The sequence below is a fragment of the Salvelinus fontinalis genome, chromosome 30 (assembly GCF_029448725.1).
Source record: "Salvelinus fontinalis isolate EN_2023a chromosome 30, ASM2944872v1, whole genome shotgun sequence".
In the NCBI taxonomy this organism is placed as follows: domain Eukaryota; kingdom Metazoa; phylum Chordata; class Actinopteri; order Salmoniformes; family Salmonidae; genus Salvelinus; species Salvelinus fontinalis.
Window position 1 is genome coordinate 10,602,685 of NC_074694.1, and position 23,317 is coordinate 10,626,001.

General features: G+C 43.6%; 2 protein-coding genes across 2 annotated transcripts in view; both read left to right on the forward strand.

The window, feature by feature from the left end:
• LOC129828618 (fatty acid desaturase 6-like) overlaps positions 1-3,180 on the forward strand; it is a 14,328-nt gene extending 11,148 nt beyond the window's left edge. The window contains exons 4-6 of the mRNA XM_055889703.1: positions 1-137; positions 1,546-1,725; positions 2,141-3,180. Of these exons, the coding sequence (XP_055745678.1) occupies positions 1-137; positions 1,546-1,725; positions 2,141-2,290 (467 nt within the window). The 3' untranslated portion in view covers positions 2,291-3,180. The remainder of the gene's footprint in view (positions 138-1,545; positions 1,726-2,140) is intronic.
• A 670-nt stretch (positions 3,181-3,850) lies between these two features.
• On the forward strand, positions 3,851-23,317 carry trim16 (tripartite motif containing 16). The gene is made up of 7 exons (XM_055889704.1): positions 3,851-4,913; positions 15,492-15,587; positions 16,418-16,498; positions 16,689-16,841; positions 18,764-18,935; positions 21,879-21,974; positions 22,240-23,317. The coding sequence occupies exons 1-7, from the start codon at positions 4,035-4,037 to the stop codon at positions 22,878-22,880; spliced, it is 2,118 nt and encodes a 705-aa protein (XP_055745679.1). The 5' UTR covers positions 3,851-4,034; the 3' UTR covers positions 22,881-23,317.

Sequence of the window (23,317 nt, forward strand, 5' to 3'; positions counted from 1 at the left end):
TGTTCCTGGGCTTCTACTCTCAATACTGGCTACTGATGCATGTGTCTGGGTTCCAGCGTGCGTACAGCAGCCTCCTCTGCATGCTGCTCTGCAGGGCCATGTTCTCTATACCCTACATACACGTTAACATCTTCCAGGTGAGATGGTGAACAACACGCATGTACACACACGGACGGACGGACGGACGGACGGACGGACGGACGGACACACACACACACACACACACACACACACACTTGACTAAATTGTGTTACTTTTTATTATTTTTTACTTTAGTTTATTTGGTAAATATTTTCTTAACTCTTTCTTGAACTGCACTGTTGGTTAATAAGGGCTTGTAAGGAAACATTTCACGGAAAAGTCTACACCTGTTGTATTTGTGACGATAACATCAATAACATCAAAGTCAGGAATAAATGGGTAGTTGCTGATCTGGTCATTATTTGGGTTGATTAGTATTTGGGTCAAACTGTTAACTCAGTCTTTCGTAGAAACCACCCCCCCCCCCCCTCCTGCCCTCCTCCACACTTCACAATGCAGCATTGTGGCCTCACAGCTTCTACCAGGAATTCTAACATTTCAGGCAGTTCAAAGGCTACAGAAGAACAAAACCCATTCATGCATAACTTTCCCAGACGGAGCCTTTCGTTTCCAGTCTATTGTGTTAATGAGTACAAAAGGTTTTTTTTTGAAGTGGGATTGAATGAAACAGTGGTTATTGGTGTAGTTAAACCCATGGGGGTAGAGGTGGGGGGAGGGAACGATTGTGTCAAAAGTAGTGCACTAAAATGAGAATACGGTGCAATCTGAGAGACAGTCCTTATGTTCTTCAGGGTTGAGTACTAAACCTCTTCCCCTAATAGTATGTTGTTGTACTGTTTGCTATTGTTGACACCATCCTCCCCGGTACTCCCACGGTGACTGTCCCTCTCTGGCCCTGTATTGTTGACACCATCCTCCCCGGTACTCCCACGGTGACTGTCCCTCTCTGGCCCTGTGTTGTTGTCCTCATCCTCCCCGGTACTCCCACGGTGACTGTCCCTCCCTGGCCCTGTGTTGTTGTCCTCATCCTCCCCGGTACTCCCACGGTGACTGTCCCTCTCTGGCCCTGTGTTGTTGTCCTCATCCTCCCCGGTACTCCCACGGTGACTGTCCCTCCCTGGCCCTGTACTGTTGTCCTCATCCTCCCCGGTACTCCCACGGTGACTGTCCCTCTCTGGCCCTGTACTGTTGACACCATCCTCCCCGGTACTCCCACGGTGACTGTCCCTCTCTGGCCCTGTACTGTTGACACCATTGCAGAAGTATGTAACTGATTGGATGGGCTCATAGAGATGAATAATAATGTCTATAGGTAGACCTCCAGCAGCCCGATCACGTAGGACTCTGCATCCCAACTTTCTACTATATCGTGAATGTGTCCAGGGCAGCAACAACATGCCAACAGTTTCTCTCTGGATATCTTTCTCTTCACTGAATCAGCAGGGTTTCAAACACACCCTGAACAGGTCTTTCCTTTAAACCGTCCTCTCCTGTTCCGTACAGCACATCGGCCTGTCTATGTTCTCCCCGACCCGCCGGCCCAAGAGGATTTACCAGATGACCCACGGGGTTCTGAACCTTCCCCGGAACCCCCTGCTGGACTGGACCTTCGGACACTCCCTCATCAACTGTCACGTGGAACACCATCTGTTCCCCTTCCTCTCTGACAACATGTGTCTCAAGGTACAATGTGTTTGTGTCCCAAATGGCACCCTATTCCCCTTTAAGGCTCAGGTCAAAAGTAGTGCACTACCTAGGGAATAGGATACCATAGGATACAGACAGTGTGTCTGTCAAATATGTGTGGGGGACAGTCAGGATTGGGGCCAATTCCATTTCACATTACTAATTGAAAAGCTATGAGGAATTGATCAAATTGAAATGGAATTGACCCCAACCTTGCTTACATTACAATAACAGTATATCTGTCAAATATACATTAATTAAATAAGCTTCTTTAAAGAAAAGTACATTCACTTTCACCTCTTAACTACTTGGAACTTTATGACAACTGCTGATGTAAAAAAAAAAAAATGGCTTGATAAAATACATGTGATCGATATGGACCTATTTCCTTTCGTCCCTCCTCTCCTCTCAGGTAAAGCCCATCGTGTCCCAGTATCTAAAGGAGAAGGAGCTCCCATACCAGGAAGACACATATCTCTCCCGCCTGCAGCTCTTCTTTCACAAGTACCAGGAGCTCATGGTGTTCGCCCCGCCCATCACCGAGCTGGTGGGGGTGCAATGATGGAGGGGGGAAGGGGGGAGACAGAGAGAGAGAGACAGAGAGAGGCGGACAGAGAGAGGGCAGAGGTGGAGGATGACATGCACCTACTAACTAACCCATGCTGCTGTATGCTGTCATTGGAATAACAGATTGTTAACACTGTCCTATCTAGCAGGATCAATAAGAGCACAAGCTCAAACTAACACAGCTGCAAATTCATCAATTATTCCCGTGGAAAAACGACTAAATTAATTGTAACAAATACATTGTCCGCTTGTCTTCATAATCTAAGACTGTAACACGATAGCTACCAATGATCTCTATTCAAGACAATGTGTGTACTTAAGGCATTTTATGGTACATACATATTTTCATAAACTGACGTGTATTGTTCCCTTATGTGATCTATCATAGCAATAAAACAATACAAAAACACACCACATAACCTAGACAGTGTCCAAGTCATATGAACATTTAACAATATTAAACAGATAATATCTATGTCATTGAAAAACCTTTTGATACCTGCTACAGATGTATTTTTGATTTCAAGGCTCATAGGCCTCTCGTCCAAACTAGTCCACTACTTTTGACCAAGGCTCATAGGGCTATCGTCCAAATTAGTCCACTACTTTTGACCAAGGCTCATAGGTCTCTTGCTGGTGAGTATTTACCACAGACCGATGGTGTTGCTGGTGAGTATTTACCACAGACCGATGGTGTTGCTGGTGTGTATTTACCACAGACCGATGGTGTTGCTGGTGTGTATTTACCACAGACCGATGGTGTTGCTGGTGTGTATTTACCACAGACCGATGGTGTTGCTGGTGTGTATTTTTTTAGTGTCTGAAACAGAAAACCGTTGTTTGCACTGAAATGACAGTAAATATGAAATAAATCAATGAATCATGTCTGTGCCATTGTGCTATGTTTTCATTCTGAGAAATGTCCCTTAAACTGAGACGTTGTAGTATGAGACCCGTTTTTATTAACCAGTCAATACCACACGTGTTGTACAGTGTTGATCTGTACGCTATTCAGGTCTACCACTGGGTGGCAGAGTTGGATCAGTCTTTCCAATCAAAGCTCTGGCCTCTTATCAACTCAAGAGAATACAATGATCAATATTTGCTTCTCCATTGTATTGTCCTTGCACTTTGGACTTTGTAATTTGTCCAACAGCTTAGATATACATATCTCTTGTAGGATACCGTTGTTTCTTATCAGAAAATACATAGGGAATTAATTATTAATTCAAATGCTTGATTGATCCTTTTATATAATCCTCTGATAGTGTAGAAGTGTTATCCATCAATGATCAACACATGGTCAACTCCAGCTGTGCAAATCATTACAGAGACAAGAGGAATACTATACCTCTGTGTGTCCAGTCTGAGCTCCACCCATATTGCTACTTTTACGCTGTCATCTGATACACATGGAAACAAAAGGGAGGGCTGTGATTGCATGGAGGAGGGCGTGTGGGTGTGTTTGTTTCGGGGCGGGTGTATGTATGTATGTGTGTTTGTGTGTGTGTGTGTGTGTGTGTGTGTGTGTGGATGGTGTGTGTGTGTGTGTGTGTGTGTGGAGTTAGCTGAAACTATGAGAGATTCAGCTGAGACGCTCACATAGTTGAGGTGTGGCTTGTTAGAGGCACCAGGAAGGAACTAACTCAGGTTAACCAGAGGCAGACAGAGTAGAACAGAACAGAACAGGAGCGGCTGAGGCGAGTTCATCTGAGAGAGAAAGTGAGCGAGAGTGAGCTATGGCAGACACAGAACTCAAACCAGAGTCAAAACCAGACCAGAAACTCTGCTGCACTGTTTGTTCCGGTGCTCTCAATGGTGACAAGTCCTCTACCTGTGGCCACTCAGTCTGTGCCTCCTGCCTGGGCAAGAAAAGTAAGGGCTGCCCCCAGTGTTTACAATGCTCTGGCAAGCCTATACCGGCACCTGTGGAACAGAACGGAACGATGAATGAAATAGTGGCTGTGTCTCCACTGGTGATCAAAACCGAAGAAAAAGAGAAAAGGGACATACAAACCCAAATTTCAAAGACATCAGAGGAGGCAAAGATACTGGAAGACCTGAAGGAATCAGAGGACCCTAAGAAACCAGACAAGGCAATGATACAGGAAGACCTGAAGGAATCAGAGGACCCTAAGAAATCAGAGGATGCAAAGATACAGGAAGACCTGAAGGAATCAGAGGAAGAGAGAAATAAAGAGAGTGATCCTCAACAGCCTGCAGAGGAAGTGAAAGAGGAAGTGGGGGTTGGGGAGGGAGATACATTAAGGGAAGAGAAAGCAAAAGGAGAGGTGAAAGTGGAGCCGTTGGGGCCCGATGATGTTGTGTGTGACTCGTGTATGGAGATGAGCCCGTGCCGGGCCCTCAAGTCCTGCCTCACCTGCCTTGTGTCCTACTGCGAGGCCCACCTTAGGCCTCACCTGGAGAACCCCAAGTTCCAGAACCACAGGTTGGTGGAGCCGCTGAGGGACATCGAGAGACGGACCTGTGAGACCCACAAGTGGCCCCTGGACCTTTTCTGCTGTGCCGACGCTGTGTGCGTCTGTCAGGACTGTGTGACAGAGGACCACAGGGGACACAACACTGTGCCTGTGGTGGAGGCACGCAGAACCATTGAGGTATTGCACTTTCTCTCTTCAGCATGCATACTTTCCTTCTTTCTCTTACTCCGTTTCTTTCTCTCTCCCTTTCTCTCCCTTTCTCTCTCCATTTATCTCCCTCTCTCTCTCCCTTTCTCTCAGTTTCTCTCTCTCCCTTTCTCTCTGTTTCTCTGTCTCTCCCTCTCTCCCCCTTTCCCCCAGTTTCTCCGTCTCTCCCTCTCTCTATTCTGTCTCCCTTTCTCTGTTTCTCTCTCTCTCCCATTCTCTCTTTCTCTCTCTCCCTTTCTCTCTGTCTCTCCCTTTCTCTCCCTCTCTCTTCCTCTGTGTCTTTCTCTCTCCCTCTCTCTCCCTTTCTCTCCGTTTCTCTGTCTCTCCCTTTCTCTCCCTCTCTCTTACTCTGTCTTTCTCTCTCCCTCTCTCTCCCTTTCTCTCTGTCTCTCCCTCTCTCTCCCTCTCTCTCTCTCAGTTTCTCTGTCTCTCACTCACTCTCACGTTCTTCGATACACATGCGCGAACAAACATTTGCATAGATTTGATATCTAAAGGAAACACCTTGTGCATAGGGCCAAACCATTCTGAAATGACAGAACACCGTATCAGTTATGTGCTGTTGTTATCTATGAAAATTGGCCACCTCATGTTTGTAAGTAAAGAGTCACCTAAGTTTCCATACGTGGCGAGAGTGGAATAAAAACAGGATGTTTTCCTCACAAACAGAGCACTGTTTTCCTCACAAACAGAGCACTGTTTTCCTCACAAACGCAGCACTCCAGCCGCTGTGGAAGTGATCAGTCTGAAACATCCCACTATATTGTATTAACCCATACATTTTCCAAATGCTATAGCCTACAGTTTTAAAGCTAATTTCATGCCATTCTACACATTTTGCCTAGACTTACGCCATGTCAATGATATCTGAGTGAGAGTGACTAACAACATCAACGGAGGCCTCCTGGAGGTCAGGGCCCCTGGGCACATGGCCCCCGCGTGACTGTCGGCATTCTGCCATAATTACTACAGATTTAGATAGCTGGCTCGACTGATTTACCCTTCTTAACATTGTTAGCTGACATGACTAATTGAGTGACTGCCAGTGACTGACATAAGAAGAGAACAAGTGCTGATGTACAACCACATTTAAAAATTGCACCTTGTGTATTCTACTACTTTAATCAAAAGTTGAGGAAAAGGACTAAATCAAATCTAACTTTATTTAACGTGAAACCGACATTTCAATTACTAATTGGTAGACTGGAAGTGGAATTAAAGACACACTAAGTCAGTGGCACAGATGGAAATATCCAAGCAGAAGATACATCTCCTTCAAATGTTTATATTTGGTTGCGTTGACAACCAAACACAATTCAACATCACTTTTGAAATACAGTAAATAGCTTAGTAACTTGTCGACAAGTTAAACAAATTGAGTCTCGAACTCAAACAAAAAATGTAAGTTAAAGAATGAGATTAAGCCAGTGGCTCAGATGAAACTATTCATGCAGTACGTTTAAAAAATATAAAACAATATATTTTAGTAGACGCTCTCATCCAGAGTGGTGAGTGAGTACATTTTCATACTGGTCCTCTGTGGGAATGAAACCCACATCCCTGGCATTGCAAGCATCATGCTCTACCAACTGAGCCACATGGGCCAGTAGATACATCTCCTTTAAATGCTGATATTTGGTTGTGTTGTTAACCAAACACACGTACTATTACTAAAGTTATGGTTAAGTTCTTTCTGGGGTCCACCTGAAACATTATTTTATACAAAACATCAATAGACTCGGGGGCTCCTGAGTAGCGCAGCGGTTAAGGCTGTACAGACCCTCTACAGACCCTGGTTCGTTCCCATGATGTGTCACAACCGGCAGTGATTGGGAGTCGCATAGGGCGGCGCACAATTGCCTAGCGTCGTCCGTGTTAGGGTAGGATTTGGCCTGGGGTAGGCCATCATTGTAAATAAGAATTTGTTCTTAACTGACTTGCCTAGTTAAATAAAGGTTAAATAATAAATAAAAATAACTCAAGGACAGAGCTACACAGATTTAAAAATAAGAATACACACTTTCATTCACTTACACAAAACATCCATAGACAATACCCACTGGGCACAGACGTCAATTCAACGAAATGTCATTGAAATGACGTGGAAACGACGTTGATTCAACCAGTGTGTGTTCCCAGTGGGTAACAACTCAAGGACATAACTACATACATTTAAAATAAGAATACATACTTATATACTCTTATTCAGTAAGTGTATATAAGACAACAGCACATAGCTTTCTCACAGCGCTGCTCTTAAATGAACCACCTAAGACAATCAATCAATCAATCATTCAATCAATCAATCATACGATTAATCCTACGTTCACATCCGTGGAGGCTCCTCAGAGGAGGAAGGAGAGGACCATCCTCCTCAGTGAATTTCATCAAAATAAAAATTGTGAAACTAAAAAAAGTTATTAGATAAAACTATACTAAATATATTAATGTCACCAAATAATTTATTAAAACACACTGTTTTGCAATTAAGATCTACAGTAGCCTCAGCAGCACTCTGTAGGGTAGCACAATTGTGTAGCAGGAGGACAGCTAGTTTCCGTCCTCCTCTGGGTACATTGACGTCAATACAAAACCTAGGAGGTTCATGGTTTTCACACCCTTCCATAGACTTGCACAATAATTATGACAACTTCCGGAGGATGTCCTCCAACCTATCAGGGCTATTGCAGCATGAAATGACATGTTGTCCACCCAATCAAATGATCAGAGAATTAATCTAGTTCTGATAGCATAAGCGGCAGCTAGCTAGCACTGCAGTGCATAAAATGTGGTGAATAGTTGACTCAAAAAGAGAGAAAGACAATAGTTGAATAGTTTCAAAGGCGCAAGGAGGCGCAAGAGCTACCTTTATTTTGTTGAATTCTTTCCACTTTTACTTAGCTAGCGAATGCAGCTAGCTAGTTTAGCCTACTCAAACATCTTGCTCAAACAGAGAGGGATGCTATGTTAGCTAGCTGGCTATGGCTCTCCAACACTGGAACTCTTCCAAGTCAAGGTAAGCCTTTGGTTTTTATTAATTTATTGTCACCGGGGCCCGCCGGTGTAACTGCTAAATCTTCTTGCTGACTGTACACTGTACTGCATGATTGTAGCGGGTTTACTAACGAGTTAGTTCTAGTAGCTATGTTGACTAGTATGACGTTAGCTAATATGGTGCCAATGATGTAGGCTGTGTGTAGTGGTTAGCGGTTATGATATGAAGGTTTGGCTTGGAAAGGTTTTTTCGCCTGGTCACAGACAGCTATTGTGTTGTTCACTGAAGTCCACAAGATAAGGGAAAAGGTGAGAGGAGGAGAGCGCGTAGATGCGAGAAGGAATTATACAATAGACAAAGTGATCATGCTGTTTGTATGCGGCTGCTATGAAAGTGAACTGTGTTTGCGTGTGATCAGGGGTGTATTAATTCCTCCAATTCTGTGGAAAAACGTTTCTTAAACAGAAAGGGGATAACATACCTGAATCTGTGGAATTCAACTGAATTCAAAATCTTTCAGACACTTTCACTATCCAGCTATATGAAATGATATTAAATAAATGCATGTTCAAGATAGCATGCACAGGTCATTGCAGGTCTGTGGAGATCTTCACCATTGCTGTAATAATCTGTGCAGAATCTCGAACGGCATTGATCATCATGTACTTTTAATGTAATCTCAACTGAAATCCATTCCATTCTGCTATTCTACTAACCAAAAATCAGACATTGTTTTTCCATTGGAATTTGGTTGTGCTTTTAGATGGTTGAAAGCGTAGTGACAACACATTGGAAATTCAACTAACCTTTGGCTGTCTTTTCGAGTGATTGAATATAGGTGGTAATCTCATTGTTCAACATCTCAACAAAATAATACCCACTTATCCACGTTGAAATGACGTGGTGTGCCCGGTGGGTAGTCCCTCTCAGTGACAGAGACAGCCCACGACCCTCAGGTTCAGTCATTCATTCCAACAGGGATCCAGGTTTTAACTCACACCTGTTATTTGCAAATGAACCGTTGTTGCAAAACTTTAAATAATGACATTCCCTATCTACACAGATGTATTCACTGGCTAATAACCCTCTAAATTGATAATTAGGGACTTATCAGAAGATGGAAACATACATTGCTATTCTCTCAAGTCTAGAAATGGATAGACGGAAATGTTATTTTTTTTGTATGTTGTATGTTTGAAAAACCCATGCGGTATTACATTTAGATTTAAGTCATTTAGCAGACGCTCTTATCCAGAGCGACTTACAAATTGGTGCATTCACCTTATGACATCCAGTGGAACAGCCACTTTACAACAGTGCATCTAAATCATTTAAGGGGGGGGGGGGGGGGGGGGGCAGAAGGATTACTTTATCCTATCATAGGTATTCCTTAAAGAGGTGGGGTTTCAGGTGTCTCCGGAAGGTGGTGATTGACTCCGCTGTCCTGGCGTCGTGAGGGAGTTTGTTCCACCATTGGGGGGCCAGAGCAGCGAACAGTTTTGACTGGGCTGAGCGGGAACTGTACTTCCTCAGTGGTAGGGAGGCGAGCAGGCCAGAGGTGGATGAACGCAGTGCCCTTGTTTGGGTGTAGGGCCTGATCAGAGCCTGGAGGTACTGAGGTGCCGTTCCCCTCACAGCTCCGTAGGCAAGCACCATGGTCTTGTAGCGGATGCGAGCTTCAACTGGAAGCCAGTGGAGAGAGCGGAGGAGCGGGGTGACGTGGGAGAACTTGGGAAGGTTGAACACCAGACGGGCTGCGGCGTTCTGGATGAGTTGTAGGGGTTTAATGGCACAGGCAGGGAGCCCAGCCAACAGCGAGTTGCAGTAATCCAGACGGGAGATGACAAGTGCCTGGATTAGGACCTGCGCCGCATCCTGTGTGAGGCAGGGTCGTACTCTGCGGATGTTGTAGAGCATGGAACGGGCCACCGCCTTGATGTTAGTTGAGAACGACAGGGTGTTGTCCAGGATCACGCCAAGGTTCTTAGCGCTCTGGGAGGAGGACACAATGGAGTTGTCAACCGTGATGGCGAGATCATGGAACGGGCAGTCCTTCCCCGGGAGGAAGAGCAGCTCCGTCTTGCCGAGGTTCAGCTTGAGGTGGTGATCCGTCATCCACACTGATATGTCTGCCAGACATGTAGAGATGCGATTCGCCACCTGGTCATCAGAAGGGGGGAAAGGAGAAGATTAATTGTGTGTCGTCTGCATAGCAATGATAGGAGAGACCATGTGAGGTTATGACAGAGCCAAGTGACTTGGTGTATAGCGAGAATAGGAGAGGGCCTAGAACAGAGCCCTGGGGGACACCAGTGGTGAGAGCACGTGGTGAGGAGACAGATTCTCGCCACGCCACCTGGTAGGAGCGACCTGTCAGGTAGGACGCAATCCAAGCGTGGGCCGCGCCGGAGATGCCCAACTCGGAGAGGGTGGAGAGGAGGATCTGATGGTTCACAGTGTCGAAGGCAGCCGATAGGTTTAGAAGGATGAGAGCAGAGGAGAGAGAGTTAGCTTTAGCAGTGCGGAGCGCCTCCGTGATACAGAGAAGAGCAGTCTCAGTTGAATGACTAGTCTTGAAACCTGACTGATTTGGATCAAGAAGGTCGTTCTGAGAGAGATAGCAGGAGAGCTGGCCAAGGACGGCACGTTCAAGAGTTTTGGAGAGAAAAGAAAGAAGGGATACTGGTCTGTAGTTGTTGACATCGGAGGGATCGAGTGTAGGTTTTTTCAGAAGGGGTGCAACTCTCGCTCTCTTGAAGACGGAAGGGACGTAGCCAGCGGTCAAGGATGAGTTGATGAGCGAGGTGAGGTAAGGGAGAAGGTCTCCGGAAATGGTCTGGAGAAGAGAGGAGGGGATAGGGTCAAGCGGGCAGGTTGTTGGGCGGCCGGCCGTCACAAGACGCGAGATTTCATCTGGAGAGAGAGGGGAGAAAGAGGTCAGAGCACAGGGTGTGGCAGTGTGAGCAGAACCAGCGGTGTCGTTTGACTTAGCAAACGAGGATCGGATGTCGTCGACCTTCTTTTCAAAATGGTTGACGAAGTCATCTGCAGAGAGGGAGGAGGGGGGGGGGAGGGGGAGGAGGATTCAGGAGGGAGGAGAAGGTGGCAAAGAGCTTCCTAGGGTTAGAGGCAGATGCTTGGAATTTAGAGTGGTAGAAAGTGGCTTTAGCAGCAGAGACAGAAGAGGAAAATGTAGAGAGGAGGGAGTGAAAGGATGCCAGGTCCGCAGGGAGGCGAGTTTTCCTCCATTTCCGCTCGGCTGCCCGGAGCCCTCATGCAGCAATCGTCATGCAGCAACTCAATTACTATTAGCTGAATCCTTGGTCATTCACATGTGCAATAGAAATACAATAATCTCATAATGCTGAACTTAACTCAAGGTCTGACTGAGGAGGGAAGGCTCCTTTATCTAGATGTCTTCATGTGTGTTCACAAGCAAATACCTCTTTTGAGGATTACATAACTCACAGTGGAATGGGGAAGGCGTTGTTTGATCTCATCTGACTGACACATTGTTGAACAGGAGACAGAGCTTGTCCGTGTTGATCCAGGATAGTCTACAACAATTCAGTATATGCCATTTATCCAGACTTATCCAAACCTCTTTGTTACTGTTTAATGCTGGCTCAGGGAACATCCAAACAAGATCATTCTGTTGACATTCAGTTTGACACACGGTTTGGGACTTCCCTTCAAGGGTTTTCGCTGAGCATAACACCAGTTACATTAACAAGACACAACATGTGAATAGTTGTAAGTAAATGTTTTGTGACGTGAGATATTTGTCTCTGTGCCAAATCACGAGTATAGGATAATAAGGATAATTAACATTCATGCCTCATCTACAAATTGTTTAAACTCAAACAGGTCGAACGACTTTGTTGTTCCGCTGTTCTATAGAACACGATGTTTGGTTTTTTCAGAGCAATGAGAGCGTGCTCAGACCAGAACAGGAATCTACTGAGGGGAAAGGAGAGGGTAGGACACAAGAGCAGCTGTTGAGTGAGTAACCTGGTCCCAGATCTGTTTGTGTTGTTTTGCTAACTCTGTCATTGATAATGACCATAGAGAGATGACAAGACAGCACCATCAGATCTGGGAGCAGGCTAGCTCTTAAATGGCTGAGGAATATGAAAATGCTACATTAAGAGTCACACATTAGGCTGCCTGGGAGGTTTTCAAAGTGTTGCCTTTCAAAAAAGGGGCGGTCATTTTGAGCACTCTCACAGCTACACAAGTACAGGTTTCTAGAATGATGGGAAAGTCGTTTCTGGAAATATATACATATTGACATGAATATGAAGAAAACTAATTGCTACTTTATTTCAAGCACCATACATTTTGAAATTAAATCAAATGAACCTTATAATATTCCTTTCTGCACACTCCTATGATAGTGATATTTGCTAATAATGTCTCTCTCCTGTGCACTCGTGGGAATTGGCCTATATGGATACGGCTACATTGAAATGTTTCTTACAGAAGAAATATGGACCGCATTTGTATAAGCATGGTAACAATCAAAAGGAAAGATTATGGGGAAAAGTATTAGACTAAAGGTGAGGACACAACAGGTCACCTGACACAAGACTGAATCCAAACATTACACTAATGATTTTATGTGCATTTGACATTTTCTGTACTTCTCGACCACATTTGTTGATAACGAAATCTGAAAATACTCTGGATACGTTCAGTAACATTCAAAGAATATTCTTGGGAAATATGGGGTAGGTGCGACATAAGACGAAAACAATGACAAGGGTTTGAGTAGAGGACTAACTGGTGTTTCCAAGTAGCCACACACACACACGCGCGCGCGCACGCACGCACGCACGCACGCACGCACGCACGCACGCACGCACGCACGCACACACACACACACACACACACACACACACACACACACACACACACACACACACACACACACACACACACACCTCTCCAAAGTGTCCACAGTTCCTAAGTAATTTCAATGCACTTATGACTCATAAAAGAGTCTTCAACTATAAGGTTGTTTGTTGAGCTCTCCTAGCTGTGCTGTTGAGGAACTAGAGCGAGCACACTTGTAGCTGTTAGGTTTGGAACACAGCCCTGCATCCCCACCATCATACAATTACTGTTGTTGTTTACGTAATCCATTGTAAATCGCAATTTGTGTCAGGTTGGCATCATTTGAAAGCTTGTTCTATTGCCAACATGACTTGCTAAATAATACAATATGATCTAACAGGTTTAGGCTTCACAAGGCAATTCAGAGAAGCAGACCGTCATTTTGGTGTGCATAGAATAGAGTCATGAGTACATTCAGATGTGTGGTCCTCAGCAGATGTTCTTCACAATACTACAAACACAGACTCATTATGTTCAGGACAACCCAGGGTATAACGCCATGTCATCATGTAGCTGTACATCAAAACACAGAGATCATAAACGTTGACTCTGTACATTACATGAGTTTTATGATAAGGAAATGTGAAGTGCACGTTTGGACTCACAGGTGTTTTTGCTTAGTTGTATGACATCAAAGAGATATTTCTTAGAATCTTCAACGTCTCATCTTTCAAAATACATTGAGAAGATCTAATCAAATCCTCTTAATGTACAGTATTTCCCTCACACAGAGAACAAAACATTTGCAAAAGTGGTCTAATGTCCATTGCTCGTGTTTCTTGGCCCAAGCAAGTCTCTTCTTATTATTGTTGTCCTTTTAGTAGTGGTTTCTTTGCTAGCAATTTGACCACGAAGGCCTGATTCATGCAGTCTCCTCTGAACAGTTGATTTTGAGATGTATGTTATTTGAACTCTGTGAAGCATTTATTTGGGCTGTAATCTGAGGTGTAGTTAAATCGAATGAATTTATCCTCTGCAGCAAAAGTAACTCTGGGTCTTCCTTTCCTGTGGCGGCCATCATGAGAGCCAGTTTCATCATAGTGCTTAATATTGTTTTTGCGACTGCACTTGAAGAAACTTTAAAAGTTCCTGGCATTTTCCGCATTGACTGACCTTCATGTCTTAAAGTAATGATAGACTGTCATTTCTCTTTGCTTATTTGAGCTGTTCTTGTCATAATCTGAACTTGGTCTTTTACCAAGTAGGGCTATCTACTGTATACCACCCCTACCTTGTCACAACACAACTGATTGGCTATAATGCATTAAGAAGGAAAGAAATTGCACAAATTAACTTTTAACAAGGCACACCTGTTTATTGAAATGCATTCCAGGTGACTACCTTATGAAGCTGGTTGAGAGAATTCCAAGAGTGTGCAAAGCTGTCTTTAAGGCAAAAGCTGTCTACTTTGAAGAATCTCAAATCCTCAAACACTTTTTTGGTTACTACATGATTCCATATGTGTTATTTTATAGTTTTGATGTCTTCACTATTATTCTACAATGTAGAAAATAGTACAAATAAAGAAAAACCCTTGAATGAGTAGATGTGTCCAAACTTTTGACTGGTACTGTAATTCAATGAATCAACATTTTATTTAATATCATACAAAGAATGCCTATGTAAATGGTTAGTGGGTTTACACATCCAACTTACATCAAAACAACAGATGATTGAATAGTGAAATGAATAGTGTCTAATACAAATGATCATCAGAATGTCAGGACTGGAACAGAAACCTGCACGTCCAGTGGCTAGATCTCTAGGAGCAAGGTTGGCCATGCATGTTCTAGGTCTATGCATTGTTACTTTTAGCAGTATTGTTGTGGTCCTACAACCAATTCTAACAGTAAACCAGTAGCATATATAACCCATTGGAGATATACTCTTCAGTCTCTCCGGGACTTGGGACTTTCCTTGGGAACTTAATTCGCAGACAGGGTTTAGCAGTTTGCACAGTTATCTGTATCTGAGGTTAGGAAACATAGAAATTAGACCAGGACTTTCATTATTTTCAAGTGATATAACATTACATATTTCATTGCAATTGTGTTTTTGTATTGTCACAGATCTCTCTTTGCGACTGGAAATATGTTCGTTAGCTTGCTAGCTGTAGCTAGCTAGCTGACGTTACCTAGAATGGATGGTTCACCTGATAAACAACTTACCCGTGTGCTACACATCATCCTGGCCACCTCTTGCTGCTAACGTTACTATTCATGCAGGCACTGCTGCCCGTCCTCCTATAGTTTCTCCCACCAGCCTCCTCTGGTACAGATAGGATTTCTAGCATGAGTACCAGTTGCAACTCAAGAGTCACTCGGACATAAGGAATTCAGGCCCTGGCTACACTGAAACACAATGAATCAAACTGTAGTGAATCAGATTCCTTCCGTGAAAAACACAATAGAACAACATAGAAATCAGATCATATCTGATAATAGAGAAACGGACAGGAAAACGCTCTGTTCCTGTGACTCAGCTGTAAACGTTTAGAGAAATTGGTCAAATAAATGAGTTGAACAGAATTGTTCAAATAAGGCATAGCTTCAGCATGACAACAACTTGGCTATAATGTGCGCAGTCATTGAATTTCTCTCCCCTTCTCTTCCTCTCCTTCTTCCTGTCGTCCTTCCTGTCCCGTTTTTTCCCGACAGAGGGAACTACTAGATAAGCAAGCAGAGATGGTGAAGACCGTGACCTCAGCAGAGAATGCCATCAACAAACTTCAGGTCAACACGGTCTCTATTGAGGTACGGTAGGCTGCGCTGCCCTTCTTGTTACATGTTTAAAGGATGAGGTCAAAGACGGATGGATCTGTGACTGATGAACAACGTGCTGCGTAGCATCGCTTTACCCCAGTGTTTGTAGATTCCAGATATCCCACACAACGAGTGACAAAACAGAGGCATGTCACAACGTTTTACAAGCAGTAAAAAAAAAACGACTGATAAAAGAACAAGAGATACCTCTAATCTATAAGTAGTCCCCAGGTATCGGAACCGCCCACCCCAACCTGACAGGTTTACCCAGGTGTGGTAAAAGGAATGAATTTGTATAGGGTTTGGCTCCACTGTCATGTCATGCAGCATTCCTTGTCCTCTGGGGATTGATTGTGTAAGCAGACAGTCAATACCTGAAGCATAGATACCTTTATGGGAAAATTGCAGACTGTGGAGAAACACACACATGCATACACACACACACACACACACACACACACACGCCAGCACGCGCACTCCACACACACGTATGCGTGGTGGTATTATAAATGTTGTATTGTAGATATGTAGTGGTATAATAATGTTATATGTAGTATTGTATTTTAGCCTTACTTAGTTTGGACCCCAGGAAAACATAATCACAAGAACAAACAAAAACCACTTAAATCAGACCACTGTCTGTCTGTCTGTCTGTCTGTCTGCCTGCCTGCCTGCCTGCCTGCCTGCCTGCCTGCCTGCCTGTCTGTCTGTCTGTCTGTCTGTCTGTCTGTCCATCACCTCAGCCCCTATATCTAAATATACCTAGTGTGTACACAATTATAAAACGGACCTGACAACACCTCTTCCACCTCACCATGCAGAATTCAGTGACGGAGGTCCGTGAGGTGATTAAGAACCAGTTTACGGTGCTCCAGGCTGCGGTGGAGCGGGCCAAGAGAGAGGTAATCCTATTTATTGATGAAGTGATATGCCTAGCTGTTTTATGCACTGTCCCTGATCTATTCTTTTTACCTGCTTTAAAAAAAATACATGTATTGTATGACATTACATTTGATGTATGTTTTAATGTACTGTTTGTTTCTGTAAAATCTGCATATAAACCAAGATTTTCTAATAAACTTCAACCTAAAGGTGACGGAGATCCTGGAGGGAGAGGAGAAGCAGGCTCTGAGACAGGCCGATGGGATCAAGGTACACCTGGAGCAGAGGTGCACTGAGCTGAAGAAGACACAGGCGCAGGTGGAGAAGCTCTCTAAGAACAAGAACGACGTGGACTTCCTACAGGTGAGGTCTTACTGGACTTCCTACAGGTGAGATCTCACTGGACTTCCTACAGGTGAGATCTCACTGGACTTCCTACAGGTGAGGTCTCACTGGACTTCCTACAGGTGAGGTCTTACTGGACTTCCTACAGGTGAGGTCTTACTGGACTTCCTACAGGTGAGGTCTTACTGGACTTCCTACAGGTGAGGTCTTACTGGACTTCCTACAGGTGAGGTCTTACTGGACTTCCTACAGGTGAGGTCTTACTGGACTTCCTACAGGTGAGGTCTTACTGGACTTCCTACAGGTGAGGTCTTACTGGACTTCCTACAGGTGAGGTCTTACTGGACTTCCTACAGGTGAGGTCTTACTGGACTTCCTACAGGTGAGGTCTTACTGGACTTCCTACAGGTGAGGTCTTACTGGACTTCCTACAGGTGAGGTCTTACTGGACTTCCTACAGGTGAGGTCTTACTGGACTTCCTACAGGTGAGGTCTTACTGGACTTCCTACAGGTGAGGTCTTACTGGACTTCCTACAGGTGAGGTCTCACTTGGTCTGGTGGTTTATGATGGATTGAGACTGAGATAGAGGTGGTGCCAAGTCAGTAGTTCTAGTCACTCACCTAAGGTGGATCTCATGGTGGTAGGTAATGCACACACAGTAGCCTTATTTACACGTGCAAAATCTATTTTGGTGGTTAACCATGGACTCTGATAAAGTGGTGCCACTGCCAAGTGGCTTATTGGGATTATTCACTGATCTAAGGTGGTTCTCATCAACATGAACACAAGCCACAGTGCTGCTATCATACCTATTCACTTTAATCATGAAACACGACTCAGGTGGACTTCCTACATGTAAGATGTTTTTTCTCTGGTCTGGTGGATTCGGTGTTGGTTGTGTTGTGGTGTCGGACAGTGCCGCGTGACTCAATAGTGTTACTAACAAACCTGACGTGCGTATGTGCTGCTCTCTTACTGTAACGGGTGACGCTCTCCTCATCCTCGGACGAGGTGAGGAGAGAGGGATCTGAAGACCAAAACGCAGGCTTTGGGAAATAAGCCATCTTTATTAATAACGATGATGGCAAAACACGAAACGAAACAAACACTTTCCAAACTACAAAATAACAAAACGACGTTGACGAAACCTGAACATAAACTTACATAACTAGACATAAACTTACGTACAGGAAACAGACGACATCGAAACGAAAACGAAACAAACAAACGCTACAGTCCTATGTGGTACGAACATACATACAGACACAGGAGACAATCACCCACAAACAAACAGTGAGAATGCCCTACCTAAATATGACTCTTAATTAGAGGCAAACGCAAACCACCTGCCTCTAATCAAGAGCCATACCAGGCAAACCAAAACCAACATAGAAACAAATAACATAGAATGCCCACCCAACCTCACGTCCTGACCAACTAACACACAAAAACTAACATAAATAGGTCAGGAACGTGACACTTACGTATTTACTTTAATCATGACACACGACTAAAGTAGAAAACAGTGGAGGCTGGTGGGGGGAGATATAGGGGGAGAGGCTCCTTGTAATGGTTTGAATGGAACAGAAAACAAACGCATCAAATATATGGACACCACGTTTGACTCCATTCCTTTCATTCCATTCCAGACATTCCAAAGAGCCCCTATAGCGCCTCCCAACAGCCTCCACTGGTAGAAACTAACTTAATGTTTTACCCATGTTTCATCATTAGTATTCACTCAGGTTCCCATTAACCTAAGTAAGTACGCCTTGTCCAATAGGCCAATACGGGCAGGTACCTATATCCTGTTCCTGTAGCATGAGACAGCTTGATGTACAATTACATCCCCTATACAGGACGCCATTATCGATATTTCATCAGTCATTTCCAACGGTGTACAAAATAGTGAACCGAGGTGTGTTGTGTGTTTTACAGGAGTACTCCGAGTGGAAGAAGGACTGCTCGGACATCACCCTACCTGGGGTCTACATCGGCCTCATGGACCGGCTCAACTCCTTCAGCAGAGAGATTGTTACCTCCACACAGGAGCTGTGTGAGCTGCTGCTGTCCAACTACATTGAGACACTCAAAGAGACCTGCAAGAATGGTGAGTGCAGAGTCACCATCTGGTTGGCAGAGGCAGACTGCCATAGTGGCTGACGGCAAGCCTCTGCAAGTCTCTGCTCACCCACTCATGGCAAAAAGACAATGGCCCGAGCTTGCAGTTGGCGGTTCTTGGCACGCAAAGGAAACCCTCACGCTGGTCACAGAGAAACATAGAAAGTAGAGAGGAAGTGATGGTGTGTTAGGAGGGAGAACAACACTTCAGCTTTGTGCCCCAGATGCAAAGATAATCTATGGATTCCCTACCTGGGTGTGTTTAAACTTGTCTACAGACCTGAGGTATCCTTCAGGCAGTGTGGCATAGGTGTAGAGCCCTTGTTACAACTGGTAGACTGGAGTAGACTGGAGTAGACTGGTAGACTGGAGTAGACTGGAGTAGACTGGAGTAGACTGGTAGACTGGAGTAGACGAGTAGACTGGAGTAACTGGTAGACTGGAGTAGACTGGAGTAGACTGGAGTAGACTGGTAGACTGGAGTAGACTGGAGTAGACTGGAGTAGACTGGAGTAGACTGGTAGACTGGTAGACTGGAGTAGACTGGTAGACTGGAGTAGACTGGAGTAGACTGGAGTAGACTGGAGTAGACTGGAGTAGACTGGTAGATGAGTCAGAGAGATAAAAATAGTTAAAAGCCTCTAATCTAGGGCTGTGTGTCACTAGAGGGAAACCCAGCTGTGAGTTGTGTGAGTCAGCATGTTTGATTGTCATGGTGACATAGTATAACAATGACAGTGTAGCGATGTGTTCTTTCTTGCTTACTCTCTATCTTTACTAACGATTTACCTTCAGTAATGAACAAGCAAAAGTCTTAATGTTTGCTGATGACTACAATGTATTGCGCAGCATCAGAATGTAATGAGCTAACAGATGTACTGAGCAGTGAACTAAGAATGGTGTCTGAGTGGGTTGAATCGAAATGAAACAAATTGGTGTTGAACATTTCTAAACCTAAATGTATTGTATTTGGTTCAAGATATATGCTTGCTGATGATTCCCAATTGAATTTGTCGATGAATAGAAAGCATGTAGAGCAAGTGGAAAAAACTAAACTACTAGGCGTCATGTTGGACTTAGCTTTATCCTGGTCAGAACACATAGATAATATTGTTATAAAGATTGGTGAGGGAATCGCTGTTACAAGAAAATGTTCAGAGTATGTAACATCTAGCACACTGAAACAGGTGATTCAATCCCTGGTCCTATCACACTTAGAGTACTGTCCAGTTATATGGTAAATCCCTGGTCCTATCACACTTAGAGTACTGTCCAGTTATATGGTCAAGCCCTGGTTCTGTCACACTTAGAGTACTGTCCAGTTATATGGTCAATCCCTGGTCCTATCACACTTAGAGTACTGTCCAGTTATATGGTCAAGCCCTGGTTCTGTCACACTTAGAGTACTGTCCAGTTATATGGTCAATCCCTGGTCCTATCACACTTAGAGTACTGTCCAGTTATATGGTCAATCCCTGGTCCTATCACACTTATGCGATAGACCATATGACTGGACAGGAAATAGAAAGAACATCTAATGATATAGACCATATGGCTGGACAGGAAATAAAAATAACATCTAATGCGATAGACCATATGACTGGACAGGAAATAGAAAGAACATCTAATGATATAGACCATATGGCTGGACAGGAAATAGAAAGAACATCTAATGAGATAGACCATACGACTGGACAGGAAATAGAAAGAACATCTAATGATATAGACCATATGGCTGGACAGGAAATAAAAATAACATCTAATGCGATAGACCATATGACTGGACAGGAAATAGAAAGAACATCTAATGATATAGACCATATGGCTGGACAGGAAATAGAAAGAACATCTAATGATATAGACCATATGGCTGGACAGGAAATAAAAATAACATCTAATGCGATAGACCATATGACTGGACAGGAAATAGAAAGAACATCTAATGATATAGACCATATGGCTGGACAGGAAATAGAAAGAACATCTAATGTGATAGACCATATGGCTGGACAGGAAATAGAATGAACATCTAATGATATAGACCATATGGCTGGACAGGAAATAGAAAGAACATCTAATGATATAGACCATATGACTGGACAGGAAATAGAAAGAACATCTAATGTGATAGACCATATGGCTGGACAGGAAATAGAAAGAACATCTAATGATATAGACCATATGGCTGGACAGGAAATAGAAAGAACATCTAATGATATAGACCATATGACTGGACAGGAAATAGAAAGAACATCTAATGTGATAGACCATATGACTGGACAGGAAATAGAAAGAACATCTAATGATATAGACCATATGATTGGACAGGAAATAGAAAGAACATCTAATGTGATAGACCATATGACTGGACAGGAAATAGAAAGAACATCTAATGATATAGACCATATGACTGGACAGGAAATAGAAAGAACATCTAATGATATAGACCATATGACTGGACAGGAAATAGAAAGAACATCTAATGATATAGACCATATGACTGGACAGGAAATAGAAAGAACATCTAATGATATAGACCATATGACTGGACAGGAAATAGAAAGAACATCTAATGATATAGACCATATGACTGGACAGGAAATAGAAAGCATCAACTGAATGTTAAATGTGTTTCCCGTCAGGTATTTTAACTCTCTGTATTGTCTACTTGTTAAATGTTTGTAAAGTATTCATTTGTAATTGTTTGTAATGTCTTATTAATTGGGTTGGACCCCAGGAAGATTAGCTAACGTTACGGCGTTGGCTAATGGGGATCCTAATAAAATTCACAAAAGTGTCAATGCAAAAAGAAATGGCTACATTCAAATGAAAACTTCATGCTTGTAAGTTAAAAAGTGAAGTAGGCCAATGTGATTATTTCTGACCATAAAACAGATATTTGATGTTATATTTCTATCTCTCTACTCTCCAGACATGATGGGGATAAAAACCACAGTCCATGAAATAATCGCAGCTAAACAGAACATGGATGTTCCAGACCCAAAGACGCGGAATGACTTTCTAAAGTGTAAGTCTCTTCTATCATATTCAGGTCATCCATACACAAACAAAACAAGGCTTCAAATCACTTGAATGATATTACAGTTGTACTTCAAGGTTATCATAATATTACAGTAATACGTCAAGTAGTTATCATAATATTCTGTAGAATTATCCAAATCTTTGTATGATGTAATTGTTGTTTTGAATCTGTAAAGTTGGCCTTGCCTAAGTTATTGATTCTGTTTTACTTTTATAATTTCTGTTATGTTATTCTCTCTCACGCTGTGCAGATGCCAATCCTGTGAGTTTTGACGCAGACACGGCCCATAAGTTCCTGCGTCTGACTGAGGAAAACAGGAAGGTGACCAACACCACACCCTGGCAACACCCGTACCCCGACGTCCCTGAACGCTTTGAGAACTGGCGCCAGGTACTGGCCACAGAGAGCTTCTATGTCGGCCGACACTACTTCGAGGTGGACGTGAGCGGTGAGGGCACGCATATTGGACTCACCTACAAGAGCATCGACCGCAAGGGTGCTGAAAGTAACAGCTGCATCACCGGCAATGACTTCTCATGGTGCCTCCAATGGAACGGACGTAGCTTCTCTGCCTGGCACGGTGATGTGGAGACGCCTCTAAGTGTGGACAAGTTCACACGTATTGGGGTCTATGTGGACTATAGCCGTGGATTACTGGCTTTCTATGGGGTGGATGACGCCGTCGGCATGACCCTCATCCACAAATACAAGGCTGAGTTTCTGGAGCCCCTCTACCCAGCCTTCTGGCTGTCGAAGAAGGAGAACGTGGTAGTGCTTGTTGAACCTGGAGCGCCGCTGCCACTGAAAAGCTCCTCTCCCCCTAAAATACCCCTGAACACTGACGTAGCACCCCGAAGCCGTTTCACAGTAACTCTTGTTGTTGAACAATGATCAATTTGTCGGTAGTAGTAATTTTCTCCGTCAAGCCTGAAAAGATTCAGAATGCAGGAAGCAATGGAAAAAGAAACCTAAAACCTCATCAGGTGACAAGAAGCCTCACTAGATCTGTATATTATGTTCTAAAGGAAAGTTGAATATTTATAATATACTTCCCGAGAGTATATTGGTTGTTCTTATTCTTATTGTGTTACATGACTAATCTTGGTATAATGTCAGTGGTTAGGTTACATCTAATGTGATGGGTGACTTTCTATTCATATTGTTTGTTTAAATCTGATGCAAAAAAGTTTTGATACTGTGACTATTTGAATGGTGGAATTCTTTGGGAAATGCTGCGACTGCTGTTACTGTTGACTACAAACTGTGACTTTGGAATGTACTGTATTTGAGAGATACCACAGTAAATTAAATTAAATTGTATTTTTCAA